At 38.4% G+C, this 22,500-nt stretch overlaps 1 protein-coding gene across 3 annotated transcripts in view; it reads left to right on the plus strand.

The window, feature by feature from the left end:
- Window positions 1-20,732, plus strand: part of LOC123520444 — a 30,074-nt gene extending 9,342 nt beyond the window's left edge. For 2 of the 3 annotated variants that reach the window (XM_045282653.1, XM_045282656.1), the window contains exons 2-5: window positions 2,454-2,532; window positions 16,151-16,379; window positions 17,723-17,869; window positions 19,904-20,732. In XM_045282653.1, the coding sequence (XP_045138588.1) occupies window positions 2,454-2,532; window positions 16,151-16,379; window positions 17,723-17,869; window positions 19,904-20,187 (739 nt within the window). In that variant the 3' untranslated portion in view covers window positions 20,188-20,732. Of the gene's footprint in view, window positions 1-38; window positions 173-2,453; window positions 2,533-16,150; window positions 16,380-17,722; window positions 17,870-19,903 lie in introns of those variants that run through there. The other variant, XM_045282654.1, reaches the window with a different exon arrangement.
- Window positions 20,733-22,500: the final 1,768 nt, after the last annotated feature.

Below are 22,500 nucleotides of genomic sequence, written 5' to 3' on the forward strand. Positions count from 1 at the left end.
GTAACACCCCATTGTCACTACCACTCATCTCCCTCTGCGCATGCGTAAGGAGGTGACGGCGAAGCAGACGAGGCGACGTGGTCATCGAATCCCTGGGTTCCCTGCTGGTGCTGGCACAGTCAGCGCGCAGACGTGAAAGTGAGAGGTTGCCTACGTACGTTGCTACTGATTGGTTAGTGTGGCCTGAGTTTTTGCTTTTTTGCTTCTAATTTTAGTGGAAGACAACTGTATTGTGTTTTTTGTAGTATACTGGTACGAAGTGACGTGACATATTTTTTCTTTCCATGATTTCTTTAGTGAAATAAATGGAAGAAATATATAGTACATGTGGTAATTATTGTGTGTAGACGCCGGCACGCAATTAGTAAGCTTGTAAGAAATGTCTGGTTCTTGATACAAATATTACATGAAAAGTACTTTTATTTTCATTACTGGGTTATAAAGAAACCTAGGTGTCAGATCAAATATGAAGAATAGACACAATTAGCAATGTGTCTAAATAGAAAATCATGTGAAAAAATATATAATAATAAGTGTGAATGAAGTGCAAGATCCAACGCTAGATTGAAAATATAGGAAACAAGAAAAATCAAAAGCAATAACAATTTCAATATCTGTTCATCAGCGTATTTAATTTACTATATTCTGTTAATGGTTATGGAAAGAGATGTGTGTGTGTGTGTGTGTGTGTGTGTGTGTGTGTGTGTGTGTGTGTGTGTGTGTGACCTCAACAAATTGTAATGCTGTTCTGCAACTTAAATAAAAAAAAAAAAAAAAAAAATTAAAGCTTATAGTCTCTTGCAAAGCCATCGATATCAAACATTAAATTTCGAAGAACATCATGAATTCCTACTGGTGGTGGTGTTGTGCAATGTGTGTTGAGTACCGGTACCATTGTCACTTACTCTGAGTACCCGTGAATGACTTTGTGCGTTGTTGTGCAAGTCGTGGGTAGTGATGCAGAAGAGGCCAGTGAAGTGAACAGTGTCTCTTGTGTAATGTCAGTTGAATGTGAATGTATTAACACGAGGGATATTTCATTGGCTGATGAGTAACATGCGTATCTAAGGAGTGTGTGAAATGTTGTGTGTGTGTGTGTGTGTGTGTGTGTGTGTGTGTGTGTGTGTGTGTGTGTGTGTGTGTGTTATCAGATATGTATATATGTGGTGAATGACGCATCTGTTATGAACCAAATCCTAGTCTTGCGTGTTTAAAGAGAGAGAGAGAGAGAGAGAGAGAGAGAGAGAGCGGGTGTGGATTGCTTTTTTTGACCACCAAATAAATGAATTAGATATTTTCAGAAAGTTTCACGGTTACTAGAATTATCATTATTATTATTATTATTATTATTATTATTATTATTATTATTGTTGTCGTCGTCGTCGTCGTCGTTGTTGTTGTTGTTGTTGTTGTTGTTATTAATATTATCATTACTACTATTACTCCTACTACTACTACTACTATATAATTCTGTCTATCTTACGTATAATTAGAAAGACTCCCTTGGCTTAGTGATGAAGTCAATACACACATAGACAACAGATATGCATTATACATTCCCACGTTTCAGCCCTACTTTGCCCTTATTCATTACAACCTGCTAACATACACATATATCTTAATCCATTCCTGTCTAGCTTTCTTTTCACACCTTACCTCACTAATCCCTACACTCCACTACTCCCCTGCCACGCCCGTTCACTTGTTCTGTTGACTGACTGTCTAATGTAGTGCAAGTTGGTACGGGGAATATGGGTAATAAATTGGGTGGGTGGCGGCACAGAGAGAGAGAGAGAGAGAGTGTGACGCGTGGTTGGTGATGTCAGTCAGGCCGCCGCCGTGACGCAGTCTTCCGGGTGTGGTAGATAATGAGAGGCTTTCGATGTGTTACGCTTCTCCATGACGTGATGCGGTTGTTCTGCTACTCTAAGTGATATTATGATGTTACTCTCTCTCTCTCTCTCTCTCTCTCTCTCTCTCTCTCTCTCTCCAGTTGCTTTCTTTTCCCTATTTCATCTAGTTCTTTTATTTTCAATCTTCTATATAAGTTATGTTATTCTCAGTGATGTGGTTTTGTTTTGATTTCTTCTTGTCCTTATTTCTTTTGCTTTGTTCTTGTCCTCCTCCTCGTCCTTCTTGTTTTCTTTTCTTCCTCCTCCTCCTCTTCCTCTTACTCATTCTCCTCTGCATCATTCTAATTTTTTTTTTCATGTTTTTGTATGCACGGATGTATCTACTATATGTATGTGCCTATCACTCGCTCCTTTTTTTCTCTTTCTCCTCCTCCTCCTCCTCCTCCTCTCCTCTTACTACTACTACTACTACTACTACTACTACTACTACTACTACTACTACTATTACTACTTCTACTACTACTTCTATTACTACTACTACTACTACTACTACTACTACTACTACTACTACTACACAACTATTACTGTTATATTTTTCAGTGTCTCCCGGACCATCACCACCACCACCACCACCACAACAACAACAATGAGAGCCAGTTTGTTCCTCCTATCACTTCTGGTATGTATTGCAGTTATGATATTTCCCCCATTTTTCTCCTATTTTCCCATTCTATTTATATATTCACTTTGTTCTGGGTTATGATGTGATTCAGTTGTTGCAGGGTCATTCATTTCAACACTCCCTCTCTGCATCTGTATTTCCGAATTCCTACGACTTGTCTTCTTTTAAGAGGGAGGTATCGAGGCATTTGCTCCCCAATTTCGGCTGACGCTTTTCCACTTCTTCAATCTTTTCTTTTCTTTTTTTTGCCCTTGGCCGGTCCTCTTCCCTACGTAAAAAAAAAAAAAAAAGAACTCGTCTACGTGCTCAGGTGGTCACACAATCAATCAGTCAGTCAGTCCATCTTTCAGTTACTTAGAAGAATTCAGACAGGGATGAAGAGATTGAATAGTTTGTACTCTTTAAAGTAATTTTGTGTAGTCAGTTGGTAGAAGTACACACTGTTCACGAACGTTAGAGACACAACCACCTCTCTCACGGCCTGAATTTGGCGAGTCCTGCTCATATTCCCAGTGGGTGGCGGTGTCCCGAGGTGTAGTGGAAGGTTTGACGTTGTTTTGGTGACTCGATAGACACTGCCGGACACCTGACTCCTTTAGATATTGATCACATGATACTACTAATCCGAATGCTCTCTCTCTCTCTCTCTCTCTCTCTCTCTCTCTCTCTCTCTCTCTCTCTCTCATCATCGCCATAGACAGGCTCGGGCCACCTGACGCCATTATCACCACCACCACCACCACCAACACCACCCCGACACATGCAGTAAATAATTATGTTCACCACCTCTTTCTACCAGTCACCGTGCTCGTCCTGTGGTCCGCTTGTAGTAGTAGTAGTAGTAGTAGTAGTAGTAGTAGTAGTAGTAGTAGTAGTAGTAGAAGTGGTAGTAGTACGAGAGAGAGAGAGAGAGAGAGAGAGAGAGAGAGAGAGAGAGAGAGAGAGGTTACTTGTTGTGGTTAACTAAATATTTGTTCACCCATGAAGGAGAGAGAGAGAGAGAGAGAGAGAGAGAGAGAGAGAGAGATATCTCCACGTAGGTTCGAATCCCACCACGCACAGCTTTAAACACTTTGCCATTTGTCGAGTGGTTTAAAGTTACCTACATGTCACCATGATACCCAGGTTCTAGGTGGTTACACTCAAGATGAACTTGGGCGGTGATATGGGCCCTAATATGGGTACCACTATAAATAAAATTGCCTGCGCCACTAATGGGCGGAAGCTGAACAGCGCTTCCTATACACTCTTCAAGTATGCCTACAGGCGCTATAGGCCTTACCGTAAAAAAAAAGAAGAAAAAAAGTAGTTTAAAGTTACCTACATGTCACCATGATACCCAGGTTCTAAGTGGTTGCACCAAAGATGCGCTTGGGTGGTGATATGGGCCCTAATATGGGTACCACTATAAATAAAATTGCCTGCGCCACTAATGGGTGGAAGCTGAACTGCGCTTCCTATACGTACTCCTAAGTACACCTACTGGCACCACAGGCCATAGCATTAAAAAAAGAAAAGAAAAAAAAAACATTTACACACAAACACCACCACCATCACAATATTTTCTTTCAGCATCATGTTAGTATCTATATAACATGTATCTAGTCTATATGCACTCATTGAAATCATATTTATTCTGTGTCTGTAAGTACCACGTGTGTATGGAGTCAATTAAACGCCTTGTTAGTTACTGCAGCTTGTTAAGTAAGTACTCAGATAGCTTATTAGTTAATATTGTTAAAGTTTCTTATCAGGATACAAGATGTCGTGGTATACTTGAGAGAAAGGCGTTGGAAATGAGAGCTTTGAGTAATGATAGTGATGAGAGTGGCGATAGTGATTGTGTATGCTTGCCACTAACTACGATATTTTGAAATGTACCTCTACTTTCATAGGGCTCTGTTTGAAGCTACGGGTTTATTCTATTTTTTCTTCTACAGTTCTAGGTTTATGTATTATCAAAAGGAGAAACACCCTTGAGAATCTGGCGAATCATCTCTGTGGCTTTTGAAAATTGTCGTGGCGAGAGAGTAAAGTGTTTCTGATGGTTGTGTTGTGTTAACAGATACTTGTGGAAAGGATGAACGCACTTAGGAGTTCGATAATATAGTTCTTTCTCAGCATAGTAAGAAAATTCAATATGGTTAGAAGCATAAAGTTAGAAGAGTGGAACCATGCGTGCTTTGGGGTCCGAGGGGTCTCCAAGCACACGGGTTCGAATCCTGTCCACGGTCCGAGTGTAGGTTAGGCTTCCTCACTCGCAGCAACGGTTTCCTGGCGGGTGGGCTTTGAGATAGAAGGTACCCCAAAAAAGTATCCTCTTTAGCCCATAATTCCCTTGAAAAACCAACATGGTACAAAAAAAAAAAACGTGCGGTGTTTGTAGTCGTTTGGCAGAAATGTGCGTTATTAATGGAAAGAATGAATATATTTAAAAGATAGTCCAAATTAAAGTTTAGAGCCAAAGTCAGACAAACGTAGTGCTATAGTTATTAGGCGTTGTGTTAGGAGTGTTAACGGAAAGATAAACATACCAGAAACACGACAGGCTTCACTTTGCGGGTTACGAGGCTGAAAAAAGACACGAGTAAACTGGTGTTGAGTGGCTGGGAAAATTGTTGAGCCCCGTAACGAGAAGTCCTTAAGTGCCTCGCTTCTCTCTGTAAGACAGGGAAGGACGGCCACCTTACCACTTGCTCTGTGCACTTAACCGCCACTTTGGTAAATCAGCACATCAGTGAACCCTCTTAGTTACTTCATTATTGTTAGTAGTAGTAGTAGTAGTAGTAGTAGTAGTAGTAGTTTTTGTTCTCCTCTTCCTCCTCCCCTTCTTCTTCTTCTTCTTCTTCTTCTTTTTCTTCTATAGTTTTATGATGTAAATAAAACAATAACCAGGAAACTAAAGTCTTAAAATGACCAAACACACAACCAGCAGAGCGCACGTCACTCCTTCACTCAACCAATAAATCCACGCTGGTAGTGAATTAACATATACGGCGAAAGTGCCCAACCCAATTGACTAGAGAGCTCAGCGGCAACAGTACTGAAACGGCCATACATAGCCATAGGTATAATCATTCACCCTAACCGGTTATGTACAGCACAGTAGGGAAAGTGCACCATTATAGCAGGTAGCAAGGCATGGACCCGGAAGGTATGGGTACAGGTGGGCAGACTGCACGTGTATAGCTTTCTCTTGGCGTGGCACGTAGGCTGAGCTCAGGGAAGGGATGGGGAGGAGAGAAACGGTAGAAGTAGAGATTTGAGAGGAGAGAACAAGGCGAACGAAGGGAAGAGAAGGAAAGGAAGAAAAGAAACAGTGAAGGAAATGAGACTGGGAGTAGATAAACAGAATAAGAGAGGCTTGAGAGAGAGAGAGAGAGAGAGAGAGAGAGAGAGAGAGAGAGAGAGAGAGAGAGAGAGAGAGAGAAAAGAGTCTACGAAAGCGAAGAGAAGGAAAAAAAGATAATTATCAAAGGGAATGGAGTCGGTTGGAGAGAGACCTCGTAGGAAAGTATTGAGGAGGAAACATCATAAAGAACAATTAGGGGGAAAGAAACAGTAAAGGGAAGGAGGTCAGAAGAGAGAGAGAGAGAAACGCCAAAAGATAACAAGCGCAGTATAGAGGGAAGAAACAGCAGAAGGAAGGAGTAAGGAGAGAAACTGAAGAGAAAGATTAGAAAGGAAAGAAACAATAGAAAGAAAAGATAGGGACGAGAAAGTGAAAGATTGCATAGGAAAGGAATAAAGGTAAAAGAGTAAAGAGAAACAACCAAGAAAAGAGAAATGCCAGAAGAAAGGATGTGAAGAGAAGGAACAGCAGAGAAAACGAGTAAAGAAGAGAGAAACAACAGAGAGAAAGCGATGAGATGAGGAGAGGAATAGCAATTGTATTTTTTCACCCATACAATAAACAAGAGATGAGACAGTTAGTTAGAATAAAGAGCAGCCGGAGGAGATTAATTTGACAAGAGAAAGGCGATGGGAGATAAGAGAACCACCAGAGGTTAAACTTTCTTCTGTATGGTGTGTTATAAATGTGTGTGTGTGTGTGTGTGTGTGTTATTCGTGATTTCTCTGTAACTTTCAGCTGATCAATATACCAATGAATTCTACCAGAGAATAAGGAAGAATAGTAAACATTAAGATTATGCTCATTCATTGCACTTAAGGGAGTTAATATTATTAATTTCATTGATTTACACACACACACACACACACACACACACACACACACACACACGATGAGAGAGAGAGAGAGAGAGAGAGAGAGAGAGAGAGAGAACAAGAACTAATGTGGATAGGTATGATAGGTATGTTGTTGTTCCTTTATGGACTGCCACGTGTGGGTCAGTTGACTTCTTATAACTTACCTTACCTATTTTCTTTTCTTATAATCCGATATATGTACATACTTCTTTATACTACTACTACTACTACTACTACTACTACTACTACTACTACTACTACTACTACTACTACTACTACTACTACTACTACTACTACTACTACTACTACTACTACTATTACTATTACTATTACTACTACTGATAATGATAATGATAATAATGATAGTGATAATAGTAATGATGATAATAATAGTAACAGCAACAATAAAAATTAGTTTCCTTGAAGCAACAACGCATTACTCGAACAGAAATAGTGCCTCTTACTTCACTTACTAGTATCATAAGGTGTATGTCCCATATAGACTAACATAACATAGGCTTGTATTTTAAATCCCTCTATTCGTAGGTATTCTCTCATCACAAATGTTTTCAAAGACCGAACAGATAATTAGTCAGATTTTCAAGATTTTTCACGTGTTAACAATGTAGAAATTTATCAACCCATCTCTATAACCATAAAAAAACACGCTTTAATTCCCTCAATACCAAGACGTGTTTTCATATTTATTCTGTTTACTATTTGGCAATTTTATATAGTTTCAGAAACTTATGTGAGGATTAAAAATAGTGAAGACTCTGTCCATTTATCTTCTGACCTCCATAAACCCTTCCTAATGTCAATAAAATCGTCTAATCACACCAAATATTCATGATAAAAATGCGTCCCAGTACTGAAGGGATTAAAGTCTGTGTAACTTCAATAATAGACTTTTCAATGTAGTGGAAGTGTGGAGCAGAAGTTAGCAGAAGTTAAAAGCGAGACTAAATCGTTCAGCTAGTCATGCGAGTAAGTGTTGGTTTGCGGGATACAAAATACTAATATAGATGAAAAGAAAAAGGAAAGAATGGCTTGAATGGTGGTGGGATGCCTTATAAGGGGATCGGCAGGAGAGAGTGCGGTGGTGTATTACAGGCAGTTCTGTCATGTATGGACGTGTAAGGTAATTGGCCAGAGAGAGAGAGAGAGAGAGAGAGAGAGAGAGATATATTAGGCTTTCTCCCACTCTATGTGTGTGTGTGTGTGTGTGTGCTCATATTGTCAGCTTACACTTATTCTTGTTAAATAAGAGTAAAATAGACCAAAACTTCCATAAACAAGACACTGATATTTGCAAACGCTGCGCTGAAGGGAATTGTTTCAAAGTAAGATTACACAGCTCGGATCAAATGCAAAACTAGTATTAATTTGTATGTCTTGTAACACACACACACACACACACACACACACACACACACACACACACACACACACACAGAAGAGAAGAGAAAGGTTGTTACTGATGAAGACGAGAGAGAGATAAAATGGATAATCTGCTGTTACTTCACCATAACATCCTCCTCCTCCTCCTCCTCCTCTCTTCTCCTACCCCGCCTCCTCCTCCTCCTCCTCCTCCCGTGCTATACTGACAGCCAGATGGCGGGCCGCTGCAGCTCTTCAAAACAGCAAGTCACGCCCTATGTTTCTATAAGGTTTCCCTGACTGTCATTATTTCCTCTGGTTTACAGTCAAGAGAAACTTTACGAGACCCTCAGGGGAGACACGCGGCCAGGAAACTCACTCTACAATGCCCGATGATACTAATGTTGATGATGAATGTAATAATAGTAACAATAGTAATAATGTTGATAATGATAATAATTAATGAACGCTACTGCTACTACTACTACTACTACTACTACTACTACTACTACTACTACTACTGCTACTACTACTACTACTACTACTACTACTACTACTACTACTACTACTACTACTACTACTACTACTACTGCTACTACTACTACTACTACTACTACTACTACTACTACTACTACATACTATTAGGTACAACAGCAACAACAACAGCAAAAACAACAACAATTAATCTCTTCCAGGAAAATAGATAATCTCTTGTGTAAAAATAGTATAGAAAGTTGCTAATTAATAAAAATTGTATGTAATTATACAGATAGGAGCGAGTTGATGTAGAAATTATTAGATTGTGAATTATCGGTCTGTGTGTGTGTGTTTCACTGTTTGATCTGCTGCAGTCTCTGACGAGACAACCAGACGTTATCCTAAGGAGCGAGCTCAGAGCTCATTATTTCCGATTTTCGGATAGGCCTGAGACCAGGCACACACCACACACCGGGACAACAATGTCACAACTCCTCGATTTACATCCCGTACCTACTCACTGCTAGGTGAACAGGGGCTACACGTGAAAGAAGACACACCCAAATATCTCCACCCGGCCGGGGAATCGAACACCGGTCTTCTGGCTTGTGAAGCCAGCGCTCTAACCACTGAGCTACCGGTGTGTGTGTGTGTGTGTGTGTGTGTGTGTGTGTGTGTTGAGGAATTTCTTTTACCGTTTACAAACATGAAGCATAACAAAAAAATAACACGAGTCGTCTGGTCAGGAAAGTTGCAATCTTCGTTCCTCTCACACAATAACAGCCAATGACAGTGCCTCCCTGCGTGCGCCGCGGAGGAATGTCTGGAACAATACTAAGTCAGTGTGTGGTGGCGGATGTTATGATGAGCATACCGGAAGGTGCTAAAGTAATGGTGTTGGTGGTGATGTTTTTGTTTGTTCATTGTGTGTGTGTGTGTGTGTGTGTGTGTGTGTGTGTGTGTGTGTGTGTGTGTGTGTGTGTGTGTGTGTGTGTGTTTTGCTATTTAACGTGCACGTCTTCACATGTTTCCTGATCTTTTTGTAAACATTTATTCGTTAATTCATATTTCGTGTTGCATATACAGGAGTCGCACGAAAGTCTATACGAAAAAAATATCAGAAAAAAATACAAGAGAAAGTCTTTGAAACATGAAGTATATAATCATTGAAGAACCTGACTTGAAATTTTTGTTGAAAAGATAAAACTATAATTAAATATAGATAGTAATCCTTCATTGTTCTTGGAGAGATAATACAAGCACACAATTTTTTACATGGAATAAATGAGTGAAAGAAAGTACGAAGAAAGTAAGAAGAAAGTGTATGTATGCGAGAGAACATAATGTATATAATAGATATGATATAACTGTTACGTATATGATCGTTTATTAAATGCACTTTCTAGCAATCTGATTCATCCATGTCTTCAGTGTCTCAAGAAGAAATGTTGTAGTCTAATGGCGCCTTACATAAACAGACCGCAGCGTCCGGGATCTTGTCTGAAATATTTAATGAAACGATGTGGACAGACAACACTCCTGCAAGACCGGTTGTAGTTTGGCCGGGGGAGACTCTACGTGTGGTGAAACATTTGAAGCTGATAGGAAAATGAGAGAGAGAGAGAGAGAGAGAGAGAGAGAGAGAGAGAGAGAGAGAGAGAGAGAGAGAGAGAGAGAGAGAGAGAGATGAGTACATTTGCAAAATGAGTACCAGTTATTTCCTCGTGCACTATCAACTTCTTTAGTACTGGAAAGCAGTTCTACCTTCAGATTTGGGCGATTTTATTTACATTAGAAAGAGTCTATGGAGGTCAGAAGATTGATGGCCAGTCTTTACTAGTATAATCCCCACATAAGATTCTGAAGCTGTATAAAATCGCCCAATAATAACCAGAATGAATGTGAAAACGCGTCATGGTACTGAAGGAGGTTAACCTACTATTGATTTTTTTATTTCTGTTTCTGCATCTTTTTTGAATGGCACTTTTGGCATGGATGAGAGGGTCTACCTTCTGTGGGACTTATAACCTAAAGAAAGCGAGTTATCAGTCTAAAGAGGAATTTTCCGTTTAACTCTTTATTTTGTCTTTCATTTTATCTTATTCTATTTTTTTTTTCATTTGTCACATTTCATTTGTCATTCTGTCTTCTTCTTTGTTATCGTCATCCTAATCTCGTTCATCATCTTCATCATCATCTTTTTCCTTCTTGTTCTTTTTTCTTTTCTTTTTTCCATCTTTTTCTTTTTCCTTCTTTTTTTCCTTCTTTTCTTGCTTCTTTCCTTCTTTCTTTTTCCTTCTTTTTTCTTCTTCTTCTTCTTCTTCTTCTTCTTCTTCTTCTTCCATCTTTTTTTTCCATATAATTTTTCTTTTTCCTTCTTCTTTCCTTTTTCCTTCTTTTTTTTTTTTTTTCTTTTTTCTCCTATTTTCTTTCATCGTCTTCCTCATCGCATTTTTCACCTACATCATCATTATTAATATTATTATTATTATTATTATTATTATTATCATCATCATCATCATTATCATTATTGTTATTGTTATTATTACTATTACCATCATTATTTTCCGGTAAAGGAAGGAACACTGTATAAGCACCTGAACACATACTGAAAAACAATCTTACACTATTGATGTTATTAACAAACACATAAATAAAGGAAAAGCTATAGTTTGTCATCTCGATCTTAACCATTACTTGAATCCCTCTATTGGAAGAAGATGAACTAACAGAAAGGAATGAAATGATGAAGGCGGTGACTCTAGCAGGTGAAGAGATTGTGGGTGAGGACAGGATGGAAGGCACAGATGGGATGGGAATGGTTATGGATGGAAGAGATTGTGGCTGAGGGCAGGATGGAAGGCACAGATGGGATGGGAATGGTAGGGATGGAGGTCAGTGGAAGCGGTTAGTGGAGGTGAAATTTTTGTGAGGAAGTGCAAGAGAGAAATTTGAGGCAGCAAAGTGAGATGGAGGAGTAGTGAGAGTGGTGATGTCAGCGTGGGTGTGGGCAGGACTTTCTGGCGATGCTTGGTGCTGGACTCGACCCTGCCTCACCTCTGTCCAGTGCTTTCACAACAGTGGATAGTAAGACTGACTCACTGAATCTGACGCACCGCAGCATAGATGTCCTACTTACTTTACACAGTATCCTTCTGATGTTGGGATTTTCTCTTTTTTTTTTTTTCTTCTATATATGGTCAACTTCGTATAAAATGTTGCTAGTATGATCTGCTGTTCCTGAATAATGATAATAATAATGATAATAATGTTAATATAAATAGTGAAAATAGTAATAATAAAAGCAACACTCACACAAGCTTATATATATTTTTTCTCTTTGGTATAGTTATTTATTACATATACCCACTACGTGTTTTGATGATAATGATAATATAAATAGTGAAAATAGTAATAATAAAAGAAACACTCACACAAGCTTATGTATTTTTTTTCTCTCTTTGGTATAGCTATTTATTACATATACCCACTACATGTGTTACCAAATAACCATAAAATACACGACACTTTCTTTAACATATACTTTTCAACAACTTCCTTCACCTTCTACATCATGACTGACAACTGTATTTCTTTCACGATACTTTTTTTCTGCCCCTCTGCTGTACTTTCTTACTACAGCAGCATTCCACTTCACTTTCTAAATAGGACTTTTAACTACATCTCCCGGCTATGACAGTGCTCGACAGCGGTAACATGCGACCACTATGGAAGGAAAAATCACATCAACTTTCTCCTTGATATCCACCTTCTCTCGCACGTCCTCACACCAACAGTCTCGTAGGGGGCAACAGACATCAGGTGCGCTGGTATTTGCTGTTCCTTTGTGTTCTTTTGAGATTCCTTTTCCATTCATACGTGCTTTCTTTTTCCTTGTTTGGTGTGCTTCACTTTCACAACTCGACGTATGTAAGGCAGTGGGATTTAGGGAGTCACCTTCAATGACACGGCGCCACAATGCCTGCACACTGTACGCGCACCCTCTTTCCTGCTGATCCTAGGCAAACACCGGGAGAGTTGTACCCGCTTTTTTTTTTCTTTCATGTTATGTTAGGTTACATTACTCCACTAGTATTTCTGTTGATATTACAGTTACTACTACTACTACTACTACTACTACTACTACTACTACTACTACTACTGCTCATACTACTACTTCTACTACTACTATAACTACGCACTACTACTACTACTACTACTACTACTACTGAGTACTACTATTGCTACCACCACCACCACCACCATTACAGCAACAACTACTACTACTACTACTACTACTATTACTACTACTACCTACCACTACTGCTACCACCACCACTACTACTACTACTACTACTACTGTTACGAGTATTCAAAGAGAGAGAGAGAGAGAGAGAGAGAGAGAGAGAGACCCGTCCTGCCCCACATACCCTTAAAATCCGGCCGGGCTAAAGAGAAAATTGACATTCCTTTCCTTACTTTTTTTCTCATTTTTTTTTTTTTACTTCCTTTCTCTTTTTTGTCGCCAATGTTGTGAGGTTTCATGGCTTCAGTTTCACTTCCTGAGTCAGTTTGCTGTTCTTCTTGTTATTCTTTTCTTGTACAGATTTGATATAATGTCCTCTCTCTCTCTCTCTCTCTCTCTCTCTCTCTCTCTCTCTAAAAGTGTTTGGGATGACTTTTCTTATCATTTGACTCTTCGTCCTTCTCCTCCTCCAATTCTTCCTCCTCCTCCTCCTCCTCCTCCTCCTCCTCCTCCTCCTCCTCCTCCTCCTCCTCCTCCTCCTCCTTCTCCTCCTCCTCCTCAAGGGTACGTTTTGCTTTCACCTGGTAAGAGGGAAAGGAGAGAAAGGCTGCCACGGGGTATATTCTGAGAGAGAGAGAGAGAGAGAGAGAGAGAGAGAGAGAGAGAGAGAGAGAGAGAGAGAGAGAGAGAGAGAGAGAGAGAGAGAGAGAGAGAGAGAGAGAGAGAGAGAGAGAGAGAGAGAGAGAGAGAGAGAGAGAGAGAGAGAGAGAGAGAGAGAGAGAGAGAAAAAGAGATTCTTCTTTGTATTGTATTTTTATTTTTATTTTTATTTTTTATTTCTTAGTTTCCATATTTATGTATTTTTTCCTTATCTCTTCTCTTTCTTTTCTTCATTTTCATCCTGTGTTGTTGTTTTTTCGTTCCTTTTTATGTTGCTTATTTATTGTCACTGCAAAATTTACTAAAAGAAAGCTAAAACACTCACACACACACACACACACACACACACACACACACACACACACACACACACACACACTGGAATTAGAAAGGAGGAAACACACACACACACACACACACACACACACACACACACACACACACACACACACACACACACACACACACACACACACACACACACACACACACACACTACATGGACAAAGAAATGATGAAGAAATTGATAAGTACTATAATAAGACCCAGATTGGAATATGCAGAATTAGTGTGGACCCCTCATAAAAAGAAACACATAAGGAAGTTGGAGAGACTACAAAAAATGGCTACAAGAATGGTTCCAGAATTTGAAGGGATGACATATGAGGAGAGACTAAAGGCTATGGATCTACCAACTCTGGAACAAAGAAGGGAGAGAGGAGACCTGATACAAGTTTATAAGTTGATCAACGGCATGGATCAAGTTGATAATGAGAAACTGATCCTGAGAGAAGAATATGACATTCGAAGAACAAGATCGCATAGTAAAAAGCTGAGAAAAGGAAGATGTCGGAGAGATATTAAAAAATATAGTTTCCCGCAAAGATGTATTGAGACGTGGAACAGTTTAAATGAAGAAGTAGTGTCTGGAACGAGTGTGCATACTTTTAAAGTAAGATTGGATAAGTGTAGATATGGAGACGGGGCCACACGAGCATAAAGCCCAGGCCCTGTAAAACTACAACTAGGTAAATACACACACACACACACACACACACACACACACACACACACACACACACACACACACACACACACACACACATACACACGAATTAGAAAGAAGGAGGAACAGCAAGAAAAAAAAAACAGGAGTGGGTCAGGATAGTGTAAGAAGGGACTCAATGAATTTAAGATGTCTATCAGTGGAATGCGTGGAGAGAGAGAGAGAGAGAGAGAGAGAGAGAGAGAGAGAGAGAGAGAGAGAGAGAGAGAGAGAGAGAGAGAGAGAGAGAGTTTAGTATTTCGACATGAAAAGGTAGAAGACAAGATATCAGCAATTATTTTTTAGGATTGATAACTTTCGTCCTTTCACTTGGGAATTATTACACCACCACCGTTACCACCACCACCACCACCACCACCACCACGCCTACTGACACAGATTTTTTCAGATGACAGGGGTGGGAAATGACTCAGTATCTCCCTCTGCCTTTATTTCACCCTCCCTTAGTGGTACAGGAAGGGAAGATTATCATGAATCATCCTCCCCCTACTCTCCCATTACTTTTTCCTTCCCTCTCCTCCTCGTTGCCATTATCGTCACCATCACTTTCTCCTCCATGGTGTACAATTTTAGTTTGGTTGTAGACCGAATGTGGTTTACGATTTATTTTATCTTTATTCTTTTCTCTACGTATTTTATTTTTCTTTCTTTGTTTTACGGGAATAATATGATATGATAGCATTGATGTAACGATAATGATAATACTGATCATGTTTGAACTACTACTACTACTACTACTATACTATTACAATTACTGGTGCTACAACAACAACAATAACAATTACAACAACAAAGACAACTACTACTACTACTACTATTACTACTACGACAACTACTACTAATGATAATAACAGAAGAAGAAAAGAACAGTGACAAAAACAATAACACGAGAATGACAATTTGAGAGAGAGAGAGAGAGAGAGAGAGAGAGAGAGAGAGAGAGAGAGAGAGAGAGAGAGAGAGAGAGAGAGAGAGAGAGAGCGAAATGATAATAAAAGCAGAGGACTAAGAAAAAACACGGTGACAACAAAGGAAATCGCGGAAAGTACCCACAAACAAAAGAATAACAATAAGTGTACAAAAGCTCTCACGATTTCCTCTGCCCTCACTAATCCCTTCCTTCCTCACCAAGAATCACCAGGAACTAACATAACCATAACCTTATAACGCTTCTCTCTCACCAGGTGTCAGAGGCGTTGGTAGGGCTCACCAGAATCTAACCTTACCTAACCTAATTTAACCATCTATGGACAGGAAGTATCACTCGAATTTAACTTGACTTCACTAACGCTTTCTTTCTCACTAGATTGCGGCAGAACCTAACCTAACCTAACTTAACCTAAACTAACCTAACCTAACTTAACCTAACTTAACCTAATCTAACCTAACCTAACCTATTATAACCTTATTATAACCTAATTCAAACTAACCTAACCTAACCTAACCTAACCTAGCCTAACCCAACCAAACCTAACCCAAACCATTCCAACCCCATCTAACCTAACCTAACCTAACCAAGCCTAACCTAATCTAACCTAACCTAACCTAATATAACTAACTCTTTTCTTCTTCATTAGGTGGCAGCAGCGTCGGCAGGTGTCACCAGGACCCTAACCACCCTTCAGACCCCTGAGGACACGCCCACCACCACGCCCATCACCACCACCTCCACCTCATCTACACCCTCGGAACCAGAGACCAGGGAAGAAGAGGAGGATGAAGAGGAGCGTCGGGTGGGCGTGAATGGGTGGCTAGCGGCGCCCACTCAAGCTCCTGCCACCTCCAGCCCACAAACTGAGGCCCCTGGTACGCCCGCGCCTTTTCTTGATATGGCATCCATTTTTATTATTTTATTTATTTATTTATTTATTTATTTATTATTATTTTTTTTTTGACATTGGCATCCATCTGTTATGTATCCGGAGTGGCGCCACACACCTTAGTTTATTCAATTTTTTTTTTTATTGTTTCTTTCAGTTTTTCTCTTTTTCTTTGTCTCGTTTTGCCTTCCTAACACTTAATTAAGGTATTCCAAGATGGATGTAACAAGACAGTTCCAGAATCTTGTGTATAAATTGGTTACTTTTTATCTTCATTTATTTCTCATTCATTAGTTTATTCATTCACTCATTTATCTATCTATTTATTGTAAGTGATAGTTTAATGATTTGTTTTCATTTATCCTTTACTCACTTGTGTATTGTTTGCTTTAAGTCTGTAGCCCTTAACCAGTCTCCTCTGCAGGCACGTGAGAAAGAAAGGAAAAGAAAAGAAAAAATAACTATACTTTCTCTGTGTGCAATTCAGTTCATCTCGAAAACCGACAGACATCATCTCTCTCTCCTCTCTTATTCCTCATCTCTAACTCAGTCCTCATTCCACAACCACAATAATTTCATGCCATCTTGCTATTATCTTCCTCCCCCATGTTAACTTTCTTTACGCTGTTCAACTGTACCTAAATTTTGTACCTTCTTTCTTTGCGCGGTGGGATTACAGTGTGTTACCTCTCCTCCTCCTCCTCCTCCTCCTCCTCCTCCTCTTTGCCTCCCAAACACTCCTGTCGATCGCCTCTGTCACGTCCACATCTAATTGCCTCCCCTCACTTTCTATACTACGCCTTAATATTTATCTCATTGTCTGCCTTGGTGACTCCATTGTCTGGCTTTCATTATTATTATTATTATTTTATTATTATTATTATTATTATTATTATTATTATTATTATTATTATTATTATTATTATTTTTATTATCTCTCGCCGAAGTTCATTTCTCACTATAATCAAAATGTCTTCAATTGTTGTGTCAAGTGATACTTACTTTTTTATATAAAGATGATGAATGGTAAAAAGTTTAGATTGTATGAAAAGAAAATAAAAGAAAAATTAAATAAGATAAGAGATGAAAGTTTGTGGGCAGATCACGTTGCTATTTTTTTTTTTTTTTTTTTAGACTGTTTTGTGCTGATCTGATCATTTTGTGTCAAGTGATGCTCTCTCTACTCCCCTCATATACTTGTAATTATTCGTTTCAAGACTTTCGTGAGACTTTTATCGATCCACATTTTAGAAGTTATTGCAAACACTGGTGGAGAGTCATTTATTTCCACCCTCTGCCCTCACCCACACCTTTGCCTCTCTCCCACAGAAAAGCCTGGTTTGTGTGAGTCTCCCAAGGGTTATGGCATCAGATGCATGATGCGCATGGACCAGTGCAAAGATGACCAGGGCTGCCCGGGACCCACCAAGTGCTGCATGGTCGGGGAGTGCGGCAAGCTGTGCGTTAAGCCCAAGCGTGAGTACCAAGACGGGAAGCTGCCGTTTTCTTTGAGTTAGCCATTGAAATTTTGCATTTTCTCTTAATTGACCGTAAAGGATAGCGTTGTGACTTCTTTGTCTGTGTTGTGATACTCGTTTATTAACCCAACGTAGTAACTTTAATTCTTTTTTTTTATCTGTGTAGTTATTCAAAGTAGTTACATGTATTGTATGCTCATACATAATGCTTTTATCGAGAGAAAAAAAAATAACGTAATCCTTTATTTCGACTGTACATCAAAACTAAATTAGATGAAAGTAGCGTAAAATTTGGTTTACAGATATACTACACTGATGCATTTTTCATCTTGCTTCTTAAAAACTTTCTTCTATGTATGTCTATTCAAGGCTGACTGTTCTAACTCCAGTATGTGTTGTTCCCTCCTTGAAGGCAAAACTGCTCACTAACCCTGGCATGCCTTGAGTGCTGTACATACTGCGTGGTGAACTGGGCTGCGGAGACACGTGTGCGGGGCTGGAGGTGTGCTGTGCTGGGCTGTGGAGGGATGGGAGGTGTTATGTTGCGCTGCAGGGTGTGTTGTGGTGTTTTGTGGTGAGACGTTTTTCTCTCTCTTCTATCAAGCCACACTTCTTGGCCTTTATAACTTTGTGCTGTCTCATAGAAGTTGATGGAGTGTGGGTTTCTCTTCTTTCCTCGCTATTGTCTGTGGGTCACTGTTCACGCCAGCTAAGGGAGGCCAGGTACATTGCTGCTTGATATTGCTTAATTTTTTATCTCTCTTTCTACTTTATATTGTAGCTCTAGGTGTGTGTGTGTGGGGGGGGGAGTGAGGTTGCATTTTGTATGTGAATTAACTCTATATCCATTTTTATACAACATTCTCTTAAAATTCTTCCTTTTTCACACCAGTTCCATGTTCAAATAGTGTCATTTTTCATTACTTGGGAAGCTTTTGTTATTTTCTCTCCCCCCTTTTTTTTGTACAGTTATTTAGTATAAACATATATCTCTTTGCATTACTGGTGTTGGGTCCTCAAAGCATCTATCATCTGTACTTGAATTTTTCATCTTTGTGGCAGTCATCTCTCGAAATTATGCGCATTCCGTCACTTTGCTTTCATCACTGTTCTTGCGCTTGTGCTCTCTCGTTTGATGTTTTTGTTGTTTTATCTTCCACTTCTTGCTCCAATCACGCTAACTATGACGCCTTAAATTGAAGCATTTATTTGGCTTTGCTTATTGTAGCATATTTAATCTTATTTGCATGTTTCTTTTTTTTTGTGTGTGTGTGTGTTGTTTGCGTTTGATGGCGTAACGTAATCTTCCATCTTTGCATGTTGCGACTGTTTGTGCTTCTTTCTGGTGTTGATCGGTGGTGTATATTTCCTTGTTTATTTTTTAGGCTTCTGCTATTTTATCTAATCAATCATCAACATGCGTCCACTACTGCATGGCCTTCGAGGCAGAGCACACATGGATGTTCTAGGAATCGGCATTCACCGAAGGAGAGTATTGACGAGTACTGGATCAACTTCACTTGAGTTACTGATTTTTGTGGCTTTTGTCCTGCACATGTTCTTCAAGCTTACTTTCGGTAAAGGAAACCATTTTACGAGTATTGGCTCAGCTTCCCTTCTGGTGACAACATAGTTTATTGGCCTTCCTCTGGCACATAATCCGCAATCTTATCATAGCTTATTTTTGTTACACTGTAGTTTGTGTTTTCACAAGAGGAGATAAGATAACATTCTCTCCTGGAAGTGCTGTTACGGTTCTTCAACACTATACATATATTTTTTTTTCTGTACGCTAGTATTACATCCTCTGCTATCCTGGTACTCCCGCTCAAATATCAGCTTCCGGTACACCGGACGTCTTAACACTGTTGCTGATATCCTATTGTGCCTGTCGTGTGTGCTTGTATCGCTAAGGCTGATATCCTTGGCTCTGAATATGTTCAGCTAACACTCTACTGACACTCTTCTGCTTTCTGCTGACCGACTACACTGTGTGATAAAAATGTTCGAACCTTCGCTTGGGCTCCACCAGCGACCTCCACAGATACCAAGGAAGCAACTAAAGCCACTGTGAAGAAGAACAAGGGAGCGAAGGAGAACAGTAAGCAGGAAAGGGAGGAAGAAGAGGCTGCGAAGGCCAAGCAAATCGTGGTGGAAGGACAAGAGGAGGAGAAAACTGTAGACGTCTTGCCTCTAGATGTTGAAACCGAAGAGGGCGAGAATCAAGAAGCACAAAATGAACAAGTTGCCCATCAAACTCATCCACAAGAAGAAGATGTGATCTCTGCAGCACCAACTAATGTAGAGAGCAGTTAAGAGCTCAAAAGGGTGTTACAAATGTCATCCATGTCCTTTTACAGTCTTATGAATGAAACTACTTTTATGTGTCATTAGATTAGCAAAACTAAAAAAAAAATGCAAAAAGAAGGAAGCCGTTAGGAGGTAGAGAATACTGTTCACCCCTTGGTCAAAATGTCGAGTAATCTGCCACACTCCCTTCCGCCTTGTATTGTATGTTCCCTCTGTTTTAAGGATGTTATTTGAAAGTAATGAGGTATGTTTCGTACAGGGCTGCCACTTGAAGGCCTGGCGTCTTCTCGTGGCCTCTTTAATGTTCTTATGTTAGATAAGTTAAAATGATGTATGCAGAAATGAAACTCATGAGGTTATCAGATAGATATCAGAAGAGAGAAATGAATAAACCTGCTGCCAGAGTACGCTTGGGATCTTTGAAAATACAGAATTAGTTTGTCCTTTTAACTCGTTAGTATAAAAAAGTATACTGAATTAAATATGTGATGTTATCTATATTAAAAGAGAAAAAAGAAAAGAAAAAAAAAACAGCTGCCATTTAAAAAATACCGAAAATAATATTTCTTGTTTCCCTTATCAGTAGAATTTCTCTTTCCCTCGTGTGATCTGAACGTCTTATCATTTACTCTATTATGTAAGGTCATTTTACGTAATGGTTCTTTATCTGGAACGCTGGACCCCTCATCTACGCACTTACTAATCGTTATAAGGAATACCGTAATGAATAATGCAGCATCGAAACCAACACCTAAAACTGATACACGAGCATGGATGAGATACATATACATGGAAATTGCAATATCTTTGTTATATATATATATATATATATATATATATATATATATATATATATATATATATATATATATATATATATATATATATATATATATATATATATATATATATATATATATATATATATATATATATATATATATATATATATATATATATATATATATATATATATATATATATATATATATATATATATATATATATATATATATATATATATATATATATATATATATATATATATATATATATATATATATATATATATATATATATATATATATATATATATATATATATATATATATATATATATATATATATATATATATATATATATATATATATATATATATATATATATATATATATATATATATATATAACAAAGATATTGCATCTGTATATGTATCTCATCCATGCTCGTGTATCATATATATATATATATATATATATATATATATATATATATATATATATATATATATATATATATATATATATATATATATATATATATATATATATATATATATATATATATATATATATATATATATATATATATATATATATATATATATATATATATATATATATATATATATATATATATATATATATATATATATATATATATTACATTTGTTTTGATTTAAGTCATCACTGTACGTTCGTCTGTTGCTTTGTTTGTAAGTTTGTTATACAAGTTTGCCTCTTGGTCAGTAAAAGGCGTATGTGTGTGTGTGTGTGTGTGTGTGTGTGTGTGTGTGTGTGTGTGTGTGTGTGTGTGTGTGTGTGTGTGTGTGTGTGTGTGTGTGTGTGTGTGTGTGTGTGTGTGTGTGTGTGTGTGTGCATAAATTTATGTAGAGATTATCTGGATTAATAAAACCTTTTGAATAAACTTGTTGCCATCTTCCCTGTTATAGATTCTCTCTCTCTCTCTCTCTCTCTCTCTCTCTCTCTCTCTCTCTCTCTCTCTCTCTCTCTCTCTCTCTCTCTCTCTCTCTCTCTCTCTTCTTCAATAAATCTGAATTTTATTTTGGTTATTTTGCACCTGTGTTTGCTTTCTTTTATAACGTGAATGAGTTTTTTTTTATGTCTGTGTGTGTGCGTGTGTGAAAGTATTATAAGTAGGAACTCTGGAAGAGAAAAAAAAGTAAGAGATAGGAGTACGATAAAGGGAAAAGAAGTAAAGGATAGATGAAAGAGGGGTAGACAAACAAATGCAGATAGGTATATGGACACTACTATCTATGGAGAGAGAGAGAGAGAGAGAGAGAGAGAGAGAGAGAGAGAGAGAGAGAGAGAGAGAGAGAGAATAAAGATACGTGCATTGGTAAGTTGTTACAGAATAGGTGAAAGTCTTGTGTTTTAATGGTGCAGGAAGGAAGGAGGCATGCAGATGAAAATGGCAGTAACCAACGTTATGACGTTATAAAGATCGCAAAAGCTTTTGACGTATTTATTGCTCGGTAAATACTTGTGAAGATATCTGATATTGCACTTCAAAAT

This window comes from Portunus trituberculatus, chromosome 47, assembly GCF_017591435.1.
Source record: "Portunus trituberculatus isolate SZX2019 chromosome 47, ASM1759143v1, whole genome shotgun sequence".
NCBI lineage: Eukaryota > Metazoa > Arthropoda > Malacostraca > Decapoda > Portunidae > Portunus > Portunus trituberculatus.